The sequence below is a fragment of the Coffea eugenioides genome, chromosome 1, assembly GCF_003713205.1.
Source record: "Coffea eugenioides isolate CCC68of chromosome 1, Ceug_1.0, whole genome shotgun sequence".
In the NCBI taxonomy this organism is placed as follows: domain Eukaryota; kingdom Viridiplantae; phylum Streptophyta; class Magnoliopsida; order Gentianales; family Rubiaceae; genus Coffea; species Coffea eugenioides.
This window is the reverse complement of record NC_040035.1, coordinates 47,540,055-47,556,089: the sequence shown is the minus strand read 5'-3', so window position 1 is coordinate 47,556,089 and position 16,035 is coordinate 47,540,055. Positions and strand designations below refer to the sequence as shown.

At 34.6% G+C, this 16,035-nt stretch overlaps 1 protein-coding gene across 2 annotated transcripts; it reads right to left on the bottom strand.

Annotated features, from left to right (window-relative positions):
* Positions 1-5,084: 5,084 nt before the first annotated feature.
* On the bottom strand, positions 5,085-12,166 carry LOC113777644 (histone acetyltransferase GCN5). Of its 2 annotated transcripts, none has more exons than XM_027322808.1 (12): positions 11,331-12,166; positions 11,184-11,248; positions 10,965-11,045; positions 10,016-10,087; positions 9,302-9,514; positions 9,011-9,110; positions 8,518-8,586; positions 7,722-7,776; positions 7,079-7,188; positions 6,285-6,378; positions 5,535-5,676; positions 5,085-5,457 (listed from the first exon to the last, which is right to left on the bottom strand). In XM_027322808.1, exons 1-12 carry the CDS (start codon positions 11,883-11,885, stop codon positions 5,391-5,393), a joined length of 1,623 nt encoding a protein of 540 aa, XP_027178609.1. In that variant the 5' UTR covers positions 11,886-12,166; the 3' UTR covers positions 5,085-5,390. The 2 variants fall into 2 exon arrangements, with proteins under 2 accessions (XP_027178609.1, XP_027178603.1); XM_027322802.1 differs by having other exon boundaries at positions 7,079-7,197; positions 11,331-12,165.
* Positions 12,167-16,035: the final 3,869 nt, after the last annotated feature.

Genomic DNA, 16,035 nt, shown 5'->3' with positions numbered 1-16,035 from the left:
ACCTTTTTTTTTTTTTTAATGCTCACGAATGGTTTATAACAAAAGGAGCCCTTTTTAATCAAATTTACATGCCTGTCCTTTTATTACCGCTACACTAGGAGACCAGGACCACTACCACTTTCCTTCCTCATGTTTTTCCTCGTGTATTTAGCCTTTCTAATCGATCCGCTGCTACATTTTACACAAGATGCTGGGCAGGAGTACAATTTTTTAGCCTTTTTAATCGATCTGCTGCTGGTTCATGTTTGTTTGGATGAAGTATTATTTGAAATAAATATTGTAGCACTTTTTGTGATGTGATATATACGAGATAAAAAGATGATTAAAAATATAAAAAAATAGATTAAAAAATATGTTTATAATGCAAACGAAATATTATTTAAAAATACTTAATATCCAAACCAGTGTTTCCAATTTCCAATGAGTATTTAGTGTTGAGGGGGGAAAAAAAAGTTGTTAAGAAAGAGGTTTTCTCATATCAAATCACGTTCAATGTTCCGAAGAACTTTCAATAGTTTCTCATAGTCAAGACAACTCCAAAGATAATTGGCTATAAAAAAAATTTGATTTGTATATTCAGATACTCCCACAAAATTCCGTTGCAATCACAACTTTGGAGTCCGTTTGAATTGCAATTTTTTTGAAAATTTTGTAAAAAAAAAAAACATACTTTTAACGATTTGATGTATGTAAAATAAAATAGTAATAAAAAATGTGTTCATAAAAAACATAAAATTTTTTTAATTGAACCATCGAGACTTAACTCGACAGTTGAACCGATCGGCCTAATGATCCAGGCATTAGATCAAGCCGAATCTCTATTTTGACCGGGCAAATTCGGTTGACTCGATGGTTCAATTGAAAATCCGCCCGACATTTCAAATGATCCAATTACCTTTTTTTTTTGTTTTATTGCGGGCCTTTATTTTTGAAACAAAATGTATATATGCTTTTGATAAAATTTATACATTGAATTTTCATTTAAATATATATAGACTTTACCACTTGTTTAGTTTTTATTTGATAACTAAAATTTTTTTTAATAAACTTCTTTATATTTTTATTATACAATTAATTCTTTTAACTTTTAAACTGACAATATTTGATTAGTTAGAAAATTAATTTATTTTTAAATTAAAATAAAAAATAATGCTAAATTTTTTAAAACAAGCGATATAAATTTTGTTTATAATTGACTATATTATTTATTTATTTAAAAGTACGATAACATGTAATTAATTAATATCTATATATTTATTATATATCTTTTTAAGTATAATAATTAGTATCTAAAAACACTTTATTATATATTTTATGTATATTAAAATTACTATTTTATATTTATAAATATTAAATTAATACTCACAAATTCGACCAATGATCCGCTAATTGGTTGAACCAGTAACCTAGTAATCCAATTCCTCTGCCGGCTTCCTCACCGGACCGAGTTTAATAACTATGTTTGAGTCCATTGGATTCCATTTCCTAAGTCCAAATCCCCCCAATCCCAAAAGCAAGTTCATCTTCAACCTTGTTTGGCTGCCTGTATTCTACTATACTACATATTCACCATCCTCTTTCTTCTTCCACGAGTTAAAATTTATTTATTGCACAAAAGACATATTACAACATAAAATAAATGGCGATAGTCGAACCAATTTCCACAATGTCAAAGGCAATTAAAATCGCTTTCAACACTCTCAGCAATCGACCAATGGGCCACGACAATATCCACTACCAAATGCAAAGCTCACTACACTACAAAACAAGTTGAAACCCCAAGTGACAATTGCAGACAAACATGAATTCACAGTCAAAAGTCCAAATGGACACAGCCGTATGGGTTTCGATGTTCAGTAGTATTTGGAGTGCCTTACCTTCTCTCTCAATTTTTTTTTTTGGGTTTTAGGTGGGGGGAGTGGGGAGAGGTACTACGTGCACACCACACTCGTACGTACACTTGAAAAAAAGAAAACCGGCCCAGAAAACAGCATGCTTGGAGCTTAAAATATCAGGTCATAGGTTGATATGGGAAGTTAATATCAAGTCTTCTGCTTGAGTCGCATCGTGTCAGATCAAATTACACCAAGAGGAGTCAAGCGGATAAGATAATACAGTAATATGAACAGAAAAGAAACGGGGAATAGAGATGACATCAAATAAAATCACATATTAACCTCAAATGAAAAACATGCAAACAGAATACATTATGTGAAACCATACTAAAATTTTCCAGTTGTTAGGAAGAAGATAATTTGTAGCCAAAAAGGTAAAAATAGAAAAAGAAGAAAGATTAAAAAAAAGAGGCTTGAAATGGAAAACTAGCTAGTTTGGGAGTTTAGAATAGAAAAGAAAAGAAGAGAAAGAGTAAGTTAGAAAAGAAAAGAAAGGATGGGAAATGATCTAAGTTTCTATTAGGAGTTTTAAGAAAAAAAAAAAAGGTAAAGTAATTTTCTTTTATTTGGGAGTTGAATACAAATGAAAAGAAAAGATATTTAAACAAGTTACTTTACAAATATATTATTTTTATAAAGTAAAGGGAGGTGTTTTAGTGAGAATTTAGTAGCGAAGAGACTTGTCGGAAATTAAAATTTTTTGTATCCAAATTTTCATTTTCAGAGTAATTTTGTCATATCCAAAAAATTACTTAAGACTTCCACACTTTCCTTCCCTTTCTGACCAATTTTGGGCAAAAAATTTTCCTTTACATGAAGGGAAATGAAAATCTTTCTAATAAATCTTTCCTTTTCCTTCATATTTTTGCTCCAAAACAATGAAAAAACTTTTATTATCCTTTCAAAACTTTTCTTTTCTTTTCATTTCCTTCCACCCAAACTAGCTTGATCTGACTGCATGCTTCTTTTTTCCAGGTAATTAAGCCTAAAACCCAAAAGTTAGTAACAAATCAACAGGTTTTGTTATCATTTACAAGAAACGCAGAAAGAACAACAGTATGAAAAATATCTGCGAAACACCTACAAGCGAGAAACAAAAATTAATCAGGCCTCAAAAACAATCCATACAACAATCAACCGTCCGCCGTAAACCCATCAAACAAACTACGAACAAAATCAAACGTCGAATAACTGTATACTCAATCAACAACTTTCACTAGAACACGACCAAATTGCTGGTGGTTTAAATTCGATGACATAAGCTTATGACCTCGAGCCCTGACCCAAACAATCACCTTCCAGTTTGAAAGGCACAAAAATTTGCACCAGGATGGAAACAAGAAAATCAAGATTTTAGTTCATAAGTACAACATTGCTTCAAATAGCATTCAACCCACAACCAAGTGCAACTGAGAGCGGTGATTTCATTTCAGAAAACGATACTGCAAAACTTATGTCCATCGGGTTAGGTCCGTACAAAACAGCGCCTTAGTGTTTCTGTTTAATTAAGAAAAGCGAGCGCCACAGAAGCTTGAGGACACAAATCTCACCAGCAAAAGTTGCCCTGCCGATTTGGGGCTTCACCAAAAGGATGATCTCTTGCTCCAAAAGTGAGACCCGTGGTGAATTTAAAAAATGGTGAGAATCCTGATGAAGACGTAGAATCTGTTGTGAGGACGTTAAATAATCGGGTTCGGAAGACAGTACTGGCTTGCAGTTCTCTCTAATTTTCTGGGGAGACGAGAAAATAGCGAAGGGGTAGGATTGTCCTTCGATGTTTATTGGCCATTTATACTAGTGAAAATAAAATTGTAAATTAATTATGACATTTGAATCCTTATGCTATATGATAATGAATGAGTTGTGGTACAAAAATTGTTATGTTATGTGCCTAAAGAAAAACAGTACTCTGTTTATGCACAGATTTGAAAACTAAAAATCAAGTGAGAACCTTTATTTCAACTCGTGAAAGAAGCTTCCATCTTAGTGTCATTTTTAATACAACTTCGAGCATCTGGTAGCCAAGTTAGGAAAAAAAAAATATTCAATGGCCGCACAAATTCATTAGATTTATTTTAATTTTATTGCAAGTAACAATATAGTAATTGACTGGTGACGTGTAAATGAGAGGTAACAATAATAATAATAATTAAAAACAAAGGTAACATCAATAATGTTCACATAATAATAAAACATAGGTAATCAGTAAATAAATCAATAAAATGCAAAAGACCAATATAATGCTCTACAACCCATTAATTACTATTATTATAATAATTATTGTTGTTTGTGTATAAAAAACTTACAAGTACATTGAACTACCTAAAGTATTCAATTTGTGCTTGTTGTTATCATTTTTTTTAATTAAAAATTGTTATTACATTACTCATTGGTGCATGTAATTTATTTTGGTCACATACTAATAAATTTGTAAGATGAAATAAATTTTTAAAAAATTGCATGCCTAAAAATAAAAGTTTCCTGTGCTCAATGGGGCACGTGCCTCGAATGACTAATAATATATGAATCTGCCATTTGGAAACTCAACGACTACAAATTTACTTAATACGAGTTCCACGAATTATAGCAAATTACCGATGAGCCAAAAGGGGCAATTTGTGTAATTAACCTCTTCCATCCTCCATTCTTATTTAGAGTTTTCACCCGTCTTGAGGTTTTTGGGTATCCTCTATACCCGGCTAGCCATATAAGAAGATAGTCTTGAGGTTTTTGGACCTGAGCCATATATAGTTACTTACTGCAGAAGCGAGTTGACAGTTGCCAAAATCAATGTGATGATGGCCGTCTTTCTGGCACCCCCATCACATATAGAGCACGCCAAAAAAAAAGAAAAAAAGGCAGCACTCCGGAATCAAATAGATTACCAGGTGCCAGCTCGCTAGTGTTTACTTCATCAGTCTTATCAACGGACTCCATTGGACTGGCATCAACTTCACGTCTAGCAAAGTATACGTCAGTTAAGAAGAACCACGCTAAAAATAAAAATGCGCAGCCATAATTTCAAAATCAATTTTCCCAAGAAAGCTAATATCTCAGATTTGATAATATATTTCTCCAAATACGGCATAGAAATTATATGTGGCAATGGAAAAAAAATTAAAAACCAAGAGAGCAACGCAACTGACAAAATACAGGAAGGTTGGTGACCCTAACCTTAAAAACAGTTCAAAAATCAAAACAAAATACCTTAAGCAAACATCATATTTGTAAATTCTGACAATGTTAACATTAAGAACTGAATACAACCCATACTAAAATAGTAACTAACTGACAGGTAATTTGGACCAACTAATAGAGGAGTGTCAGAGCAATGTCTTCATTTTTCTCGCGTAAACATGGAAAGATTCTAGACAATTCTATGATGTATAAGAACAATTCAATGTCGCTCATGATACCAGATAAATATGGCTTAACATGCGAATGAAGGAACCAATTTAGTGGTGCTCATATTCTCCTTAAGAATCTGTAAATATGCTATTGTTGAATCTTGCTACCAGATTGGACACCGCCTAGAAACTTGTTCATTACATGTGATTCCAACCTGCAAGTTTGATATATAAGTTAAAGCATGCCCCAAGTGTACCATCCCTGAAAATTAAGGGGAGTGGAGTGCCATGCCTGGTTGCACATTTATAGTAGATCGTCTCAGGAGAGTTGTACGTGCGTGCATTTACAAACATCCTCCTGATATCCGCAACAAACATATCAAGAGTCACGTAATACAGCTCTGATTCTACCCGTTTTGCCATGGCCTTCAAATCTGCAAAGACAGCAATGTACACTGAAGACTCGCAACACTGAGAAATATAATTCTCCAAAGACGGTACAGCAGTTGTAACAATACTAGATGAAATTGCTTTTGTCAACAACTACAGGCAAGTGCAACAAAATGTACAGGGTTTATTAATTAAATACAAGGCTTTCTACTCTATGATATGCCAGGACAAAGAGAAGCAAGGGAAAAGACGGAATGAGATGAAAAAAGATGTCGACCTTCCTGATTCTATATGAACAGAATGACTGCCAGCCACACTATTAACATGGAAATTGGCCATGGAAAATGATAGTAGCTACCTCAAATTAGTCCACATCTGAGAAAGGATAAAGCACAATCACAAGCTTTTTAGTAAAATTTCAGATTTAAATTGAGTCATGAAATATGATGCTTTCCACTATATCTATCTAGCATTAGAGCTGTACAGCTATCAGAGAATCCTAGGTGAATTCACCAGTGATCAAGCAAATATACATGTAACTGAAGAAGCAGGTCAATTTGTATTTTAGAAGGAGACAAGAATCAAAAAACTGAGAGTAAGTATAGAAGAAAATATGTCAAAAGAGGAAGATACTTAATGCAAAAACAGTTACCTATTTGATCTTTAATGATGTCATAATAGTCAGGCACATCTCTTGCATCAACAGGTTCCTTAAACGGCCAAGAATCAGGATGGTCATACATCACCTGCTAAAAAGAAGTAACTAAATTGCATACAATATGAAGGAAGGCACTTGAAAAGCGTAATCTGCAATATTCTCTTTTCTAAGTATGATTCCCCTTGTTTAGGAGTTATATTTTCATTTCATTCTGGGAGGGTCAGTGGAGAGGGAAAAGATGTTGAACTATTTCCAACCATGTTTCTGGCATGACGATAGTCATACCATCCATTGTGAAAAGAGAAAATGGTAACAAAGCCACAAGTCTCTTCTCGTCAAATGTTATACCTTCCTGAGAAGGGGAGAAGAGGAAACTCTCCCATCCATTCCCCATTCCACAAAAGAGAAGGCACAGCTGATCTTAAATGATATCACAACAGATTTCACAATGAAGACAAAATGGAATCTTAGAGCATCCTATACTTTTCAAGAACCAAATGGCAATTAAATAATGACTGCTCTAAGCCGCTAATTTGATGTGAAAGTTCATGAAGTCACTCGTACATTTCATTGAAATGCATAAATGCCAATTATTTAAGATATTTGATCATTAACACTAAGAAAATACAAAGGATTCTCTCATTATGTTTCAATACACTTCGCAGGATCCTCCTATACAAGTTGACTTCACAAGAAAGGAGCTATAACAGCATTAAAAATTTAAACTAGTTAAAGATTTTGAGCAACCAACACTTAAAAAAACAAGTAAAGAATCTTAAGAGAATGACCTTTACAAGTGACCGCATAAATGTAGTCATGGCCTTCTGATGCGAGACACCATCTGTTAAGGAGCTAACCATCTTATACTGAGAATGGCCATACTGATCAGGAGTCCAACCTGCATCTCCTATCACCACCAACAAGTTCAAAGTAAGGATTCTGAAAGGAGTACAGAAAACCGTGCAGTAGCATTGTTAAAAAAAATCTTGACAACAGAACAAAAATGGATAGAGAAGTAAACTAGCAACCTGGTCAGAAGAAAGGACAGTGCGGCAATTTCAGTATGCAGATAACATATGATGCATGCTTGAAATTGGGAAGTAACATCAATGCTGAGTGGGAGACGCACACAATAAGTTGGGGAGAACTTTATTTTACTAATTTCTAAAGCAAATGATGTTATATCAGAAACTGCTCAATTTTGCGCTTCATCAAAATCTTCTAACAAAATAGGAGATGCCAGTTAAAATGGATTTTTTATCAACAAATGTCACATCAATTTGACAAACAACCATGAACTATTTAGTAAATATATCATCAGACAATTACTTGGAGATAAAATATACAATCACTGAAACATTCAGGTTTCCTACTTTAAAGAAAGGATGTTGATGGCCAAGGACCAAAATAATAAAGACAGGAAGAACTTACTCAAGCCAGGTATATCCTCAACTTTGATAGCCTTCTTGGGGATACCAGCTTCCTTCTGCATAAGTCAATTTAGTCATGAATTGTTCCAGAGGTCTGAAAACAAATAGAACATCAAGTTTTGCATTGACAAAGACATCAGAGTGATCAATTTTCTGAATCTAATCCTTTTGTTCCATGCAACATATAATGCAACATTCCCATATGAAGACTTGGGACTGCAACCTTGACATTTTTTATGATGTACCAAGTTTGTCAGAGGACAACATATAGATGTATTACCAAAGACTGACAAATACTCCCATCTCTCTCTCTCTCTCTCTCTCTCACACACACACACACACACACACATTGTCCTATACTCTTTAAAGATTTTATATGCTAACACAGAAACTGTAACTTTTATATACTTTTAATTTTAATCAGTTTCCACTAGTTTCTATCTGACATCTAATGCTCAATCAATTAAGCCATCTTATCAATCCCCAGCATCTCAAGTACACCACGTTTGTTGAAGTTGAGCTGAGTGGGATGACGGAAGCCCCCCAAAAAAAATAAAAAATCATATCCATTACCCTAACAGAATAGCATATAAGATTATTTTCACAGAAAAGGATATGGTAGAAACTTAATCAGCAATAAAGGGGATAGCCCTATAATTTTCTCATACCATGCTTAACCCTACTTCAGTTAGCAAAATCGCTAATAGTTAATTAAGAATGCATAACCACCATATACATATTACAATCACTTAACAAGCACCCAAAAAAAAATCTCAAGTCAAAATGATTACATATACCTTCTGAAAATCAATTGCTTTGTAGACAATATGACAATTAGATAGCTCCCTTATCTTTTCATCAATTGCCTAGCAATTACACAATAGCTTTTGTCAGTATAAATGAACCTTGAATCAGTTGCTATACTTATAACATTTTCCCCTGCCTTTTTTTCATTTGTGTGTGCGGGCAAGGGGAAGCTGGCAAGGCTGTGACTCGCATTAAAAGAACAAACTATTCCAGTAATAACATTTTCCAGTAAATGAACAAACTATTCCAGTAAATGAACCTTGAATCAGTTGCTATACTTATAACATTTTCCCCTGCCTTTTTTTTCATTTGTGTGTGCGGGCAAGGGGAAGCTGGCAAGGCTGTGACTCGCATTAAAAGAACAAACTATTCCAGTAATTAGATGTACTCTCTGAATAATCTTTAACTCCTTGTACTCATGTTTCACTAGCTTTCAATCTCATCTACAGCATTGTCACACTATGTAAGTTCAGCTCATCTTACCTTTCTCTGCCGGCGTATCATAGTTGACAAATCAGTGTAAGGAAGCTTCGGATCAATTTTGCATTCCATAAGAATCCCTCCATCATAATCCTTAATATACCTGAAATGAGAGAAAACATTATAAATATTTCAAGCTACAGAAGATGGAACTTCTTAACAAATAAAAGCTCAAATGAAAACAAAAAAAAAATAAAATTCTAGAAAGCTCAAGACATCACACTAGAATTATTTATTACTCAAAAAGATAAAAACTAAGCATTTAAATTATGTGAGCAATCGCTATGAAGATACCCATGCCACCGCTCTTTCTCTAGGTAAATCTCCTTTGTGAAGCCCTGTTTGACGAAGTAACCGACAGCATTATTGTCAGCATAAGTTAGAAAGTGAGTTAGCCCATCCACATCGCGTGCATGCTGCTTTAAGTGGTTCATCAGCCTGGTCCCATAGCCCTTAACTTGTTCATCTGCTGTGATTGCACAAAAGGCTATCTCCCCAAACTTCTGGCTATAGAATTTCAATGACAGAGCCAGTGAGAAGTCATCCACCACAACATTCCCAAATGTACAACCAATTATATGATGTTGGCAAAAATATATATGAGAATGCAACCATTTACACAACCAATTATATGATGTTGGCAAAAATAGAAAATCGGGACAAGATAACAAAATAATTCTCAGGAAGATTCATGCAACCTAGAACTGACAGTGAAAAGGTGCAGCAGCTTTCAAATTTTGTCATGCACAATACATAGTGTGCAGTTAAAGAAATGACTCATGGATAGCCCAGACACGTCCATAAGCCACCTCTAGCTCGCCCTTCCCAACTCCCAGAGGAGGAGCACCCATTAAACCAGACAAACCATAATCAGATTAAACATTGCCAATAATTTGATGAACACTTTTGTGTGTGTGCATGACTGTGTGCGTACAAGACCCGATAACAGATGAATCAAAAAGCATTAAGGATATATCGACAACTGAAACTGTTTACATGGAAGCTTACCTCACATAAGGACGGTATGTTATGCCACCAACAACCTGATTACGTCTGATAACCATAACAGATTTGTGGTTTCTGCATATAACGACTAGAATATCAATAATTTGCACCTCAGCTCTTGGAAAGTATGATATGCTACGGTCTTTAAAAGATTAGGTGAAGTCACAATGCTAATTATTAGCACAATTTGTGAAGAAGCAGAGCTACGAATTTCAACTTTACATGCTGCATTGCATTGATCCCAATATGTAGTTAAGAATTCGGTCATCACCAAAAATTACATGCCATATATCAGGAATTAATAGAGTTGCAACATTAACTTTGCAAATAATATTACTGCCTACATGCAAAGCTGAACATCTTAGTTTGACATGGCACGTGCAATTACATCAAACCAATAACTAATATTTTCAATTTAATTCATAAAATGAAATATACTGGTATAACAGTTGTCACCAGGAAATGAAGTACTCAAAAAAAAAAAAAAAAAAAACTGACCTCAAGATGAGGTTATTCAGCTTCCTCTAGGAATACTGCAAATCAAAAGCCAGAAAATTTTCTGGATACACCAATCTATTTTGCCTTAACTACAATAACAACACCTTGATACCAATAAAAAAGCTGATAATAGAAATCTTAGAAATTACAGAATCAAGTGAATGACCAAAATAACCTTAAACCTTAAAACAAAGAAAACTAATCAACACAGTATTAGCCTGAAGTATGACTCTAACGAAGATACCAGAAAATTTTTTCACAGGCGTGCATGGCAGTTGAGACAATAAGGAGAGTGTCTTTAAATTTTTTCCCTGCTTCTCAACAATATATAGACTGCACTAATATTCTAAGCTATATTGCACGCACAAAGAAGTGTATGCTCAACACAAAACCATGCCGAAACATTGAGAGCAGAGGCTAAAATGAAACATTTTAAGAAACTGAGGAGCCAGACCTGTCCATCACAAGACGAACAATATATTCCTTAGGCATGTTAGGCAGTTGCCTGGCAAATATATTCTTCAACCCTATCAACCTGCCATGAACAAAAAGAATGTACTACATTATACTTTAGATGACCAGTTTATAGATTAATTCATTCATATCTAAAGATGCAAAATTTACAGGACAAGACAGTGGAATTAACATCATTCCAGTGAAGAGAAATAGATACCAAACCATATGCTCATCAGTACCATCATTCGACACGCATACAAACTTCAGCATTCCTGATTCCTCCTACAAAATTTAAATCACCAACTTTATCAAGTCAGCATTTAAACCAAAATTATAACAAAACAGGCTACAACAGAAAACTTACTTCTCTCTTCAAACTCTCCTCTCTTGCACTATAAGCCCCGCTTGTTTGTATATTATCTGTAAGAATATTCTTCGCTACCTCATCCTTCACCCCAGTACCAGGAGCAGAACCAACACCAGCAGAATTTGCAGCATTGAAAGAGGCGCCACCGTTGCCACCATCTTTCGCCATCTCGGAGGGCTCAACTTTGACGGAGTTCTCAGTCTTGAGTTTGGTATTCCTCGCTAGGGGTGGCACGCTGGTCTCTAGCCTCGAGGCCGTAAAATTCCTCATGGAGGAATTATCATACTCCTCCTCTTCATCGTCAACCACCTCCTCGGACTCGTCGTCGGAATCGGAGTCCGCGCCTCGTGCACTGATGCTTTCTAAGTCGTCGTTGGATGTCAGTGCTCCGTCGCGCGTATCGGAGAACGAGGAAGGGAATGGCGGTGCGTGATCGTCAGACGCCAGCTTGCGCTTGTGGATGGATGACGTAGCTGAGGCCGATGCAGAGTGTGACGGAGACGCCGACTGTGAGCTACGAGAACGGACCGGCGCTGTTAAGTGACTGTCCATTGCTTTTAATTGATGGTTCAGATAAGTTATCAATATTGATTTTGCTTGGATTTTATGAAAATCAGAAACTCAGATAAAGGAATTGAAGTTCAGGATCGAGTTGGCAACAGACGAATTGCGTAATTTTGAAGCTCGTTACTGAAAAATAGGGGGTTTTTTTCCTCTTTTTTGGATCGAGGTAGGGTTCCCGGGGTTGTTCCTGTCCCCGCCAGTGTCCACTCAACTGTCCACCTGAGTACGGAAGCTGGCACTTCAGACCAGAGAAATGTCGTGCCGCAGCGGATACTGGATTCTGTGGCTAAATGCGAATATATCACCTATACGTCGTCGTAACGACGCGTCCCAACACATGCTTGACAATTCAAGAATGCTGGATCGTGCGTGGATAAGAAGCCCTATTATCGTTAGACTTTAGGCTCCATTTGATAATATGAATACTCAAACAGTTAATTTGCTTAATTTTAAACACTGCAAACAAATATATAAATATATGAATTTTAATATTAAATTTATTTATATTATTTGATAAACATCTATAATTGAGTGCTTAATAAACTAAATTGTAAGATTTTGCTGTTCTATCTTTTTATCCAAAAAAAAATAGAACTTATGATTTAATTAGTTTAAAATTATTAGATATGAAAATGATAATAATTATTTTTAAATCAAATTAATATAAAAGATGAAATATATTCTTATACTATATAAGAATGAGTTGTGACCAAAAAAAGATTTGAATTTCAACTACATGAATGGAGGTTTTTTGGGAATGTGAAATGTTATATAGTTTTTTAAAAATTTTTGGTACAACTGAGAACAACATATGTTTAAGTATATTTATCGAAATGCTCTTATTTTGGTACATTTAAAATTTTGATTTATGGAGATATCTAGTTATTTCTGGAATATAAAATTATTTTGCAACCGTTTTTGCATTGAGTACATATAAGCTTATGTGTTCGTTTAATTATTGAAATGATGTTATAGACATATTTAATTGAAATGTTGCTTTTGTTGTGCAATTAACACAAAAATATATTAACATATTGTGCAATTAACACGTTACTATAACTTCCCGTTGAAGAATATTTTTTTGTTTGAAATAACTTATGTCTGCTCTTGAGCGATTTTCAACTGACATCTATAAGGGTCTTTTGGGAATAGTAAATTTGTAAAAATATTAATAAAGTAAAATATATAAGTATATGTTATAATTAGAATATACTATTATTAGTTTTATCATATTTGATGATCTTTTTTTTCAAAATGTACTATTATTTGTTCAATGAAAAATCTTCAATACCAAACACCAATGCAATGCGATGCGCGATAACACCCGTGCAATGCATGAGCACTCCCCCCTAGTTATAAGAAATAAAATTGAGATTGGTGAATATGGTAGCAGCAGATAAAAAAGCATGAGAGGAAAAAAATGAAAATTATGAAAGAGTAGAAAGATGAAAAACAATAAAATTATGACAGAATAAAAAGATGTGAAGAGTATGAAAAAACTGTGAAAGTCATTAAATAAGAAGAATAGAAAAATAGAAAGCCGTTAGATAGAAAATATGAGATTGTTTAATTAAATAAGAATTTTGAATATAATTAACAAACAATGATAGATTTTGTGGAAAAGATAAAATGATTGAAATAAATGTGTTGATTCTAATCAGAATTAAACATTCAGTTATGATTCTCATGCTGAAAAAATACACAAGTTCATCACCACTTAATGATTTCAGCAAATGAATTTTTATTTTTCAAACATCTAAAATTTTTCAATGTATGAAAAAAGTTCGATTTCAACACTTTTTCATGTTGTATCAAACAAATCCTTAGATTGACAAAATTTTAGGAAAAAAAAAATCAAACGAAATGCAAGGGCAAATAAAACATTCAGTTCCCTACTTTTTGGGCCATGGATAACTTAATGACTCTTGTCCTACTCTCAGTCTATAACAATAGTGTATTTTTCCCCAACCATCTCTATATTTTTACTCTTTTTTTCCTTTTATCTTGATTTAAATAGTCACCCCTCCACTTTTTTCAAATTGAAAGTGAGTTCTGAATTTAACAAGCATTTCCAATATAGCCATATAAGAAAGGTTTATTTGACATTACCCAAAAAAATTACATAAATTGAAGTAATATTCAGACTAAACTATTTTTTTTTATTATTATTATTGTGATAGACCTCAAGAAAAAAATATTGGAATTTGTTGGGCAATACATATACTACAGTTATGGCGATCTTTGTATAGGATGTATTCTTTCGTAGTCACGAAAATTTAATAATTCTTATTTTGATAATTGCAAACTAATATATCTAAATCATTGTATGGGGGAAAAAAACATTTGCAAAAATAGTTTTGAAGCTTGCAAGTAGAATCCTCAATTTATTATACGAGTAACTTCATGGTATTGGTACCTCAATTGATTAGACGGGTAGAATCCTCAATTGGTACCTCAATTCATGGTATTAGACAGGTAGAATCCTCAATTGATTGAAACATTAAACTCGAAGGAGGTGGAGAAAAAGAACTATATGGTGGATAAAAGAGGAAATAACTACAGGGGGACCATACGCAGAACTGAGGAAATACGCAGCAATGGTAATTTATCTTGACCATGTGAATATGCAATTGACGTTTCCTAAATGTTTGGACTTTGAATAGATTCATTAGATTCCTACAACAACTTCCAGAAATACAAACCATTTCCATAGTTACATCGTGTATAAAATGGTGTTCTGCTAACTTTATAGTATATAAAATCTAAAGTAATTGGTTGGGATTTTTTTTTGTGGTGAAAACGGCGTAATATATAGAAAGCAATCAAAAGTTCCCCTAGCTATTACAGCAAAGTCCTAATGCTACGGGGATAACAGATGCCCCTGGTGTCCTCATCAAAAGCAAAAAGGAGTTTTTGAGGACATGATTCAAAAATCACAAAGTTCTGATCCAGCTTGCTACCCAATTTTGCTAAGACATCTGCACATCTATTAGCCTCACGGTAAACATGCCTGAGTTTAACATGCTGGAGCTGCGAAAGCAGGCATCTGCAGTCCATGATAATTGGATGGAAAAGATGATCAGAATTCACAGAAGAGTTTAGGAGAGAAATTACATCAGCACAATCAACTTCAACTTCTAAGCAGGGGATTTTTAGCGCAAAAGCATGTTGGAGTCTATCTCTAACTCCCCATAGTTCAACTAGAATGTTAGACGCGATGCCTAACTTTATACTATAACCCTTAATCCAACAGCTGGAGGAGTCGCGAAAGATCCCCCCAGCATCTGCTATACCGGGATTATTGAGGGCAGAGCCATCAGAGTTGAGTTTAATCAAGCCACAAGGTGGAGGAATCCATCTTACCAGTACTTGGGATTTCTTGTAAGGAATGGAATGAGTTTGTGAGCCTAGAGTTGTGAATTCGACAGCCAGGTTTATACACCACTTCTAGGCTCACAAACTCATTCCATTCCTTACAAGAAATCCCAAGTACTGGTAAGATGGATTCCTCCACCTTGTGGCTTGATTAAACTCAACTCTGATGGCTCTGCCCTCAATAATCCCGGTATAGCAGATGCTGGGGGGATCTTTCGCGACTCCTCCAGCTGTTGGATTAAGGGTTATAGTATAAAGTTAGGCATCGCGTCTAACATTCTAGTTGAACTATGGGGAGTTAGAGATAGACTCCAACATGCTTTTGCGCTAAAAATCCCCTGCTTAGAAGTTGAAGTTGATTGTGCTGATGTAATTTCTCTCCTAAACTCTTCTGTGAATTCTGATCATCTTTTCCATCCAATTATCATGGACTGCAGATGCCTGCTTTCGCAGCTCCAGCATGTTAAACTCAGGCATGTTTACCGTGAGGCTAATAGATGTGCAGATGTCTTAGCAAAATTGGGTAGCAAGCTGGATCAGAACTTTGTGATTTTTGAATCATGTCCTCAAAAACTCCTTTTTGCTTTTGATGAGGACACCAGGGGCATCTGTTATCCCCGTAGCATTAGGACTTTGCTGTAATAGCTAGGGGAACTTTTGATTGCTTTCTATATATTACGCCGTTTTCACCACAAAAAAAAATCCCAACCAATTACTTTAGATTTTATATACTATAAAGTTAGCAGAACACCATTTTATACAC

What these genes read in the sequence shown, in the direction of transcription:
- LOC113777644 (XM_027322802.1), bottom strand. Translation starts at nt 11,885, where the DNA reads ATGGACAGTCACTTAACAGCGCCGGTCCGTTCTCGTAGCTCACAGTCG. An exon ending in TGATACGCCGGCAGAGAAAG is followed by an intron (nt 8,587 to 9,010) that starts GTAAGATGAGCT and finishes TGTAATTGCTAG; the next exon opens with GCAATTGATGAAAAGATAAG. An exon ending in TTATGCGGTCACTTGTAAAG is followed by an intron (nt 6,379 to 7,078) that starts GTCATTCTCTTA and finishes TCTTTTTAGCAG; the next exon opens with GTGATGTATGACCATCCTGA.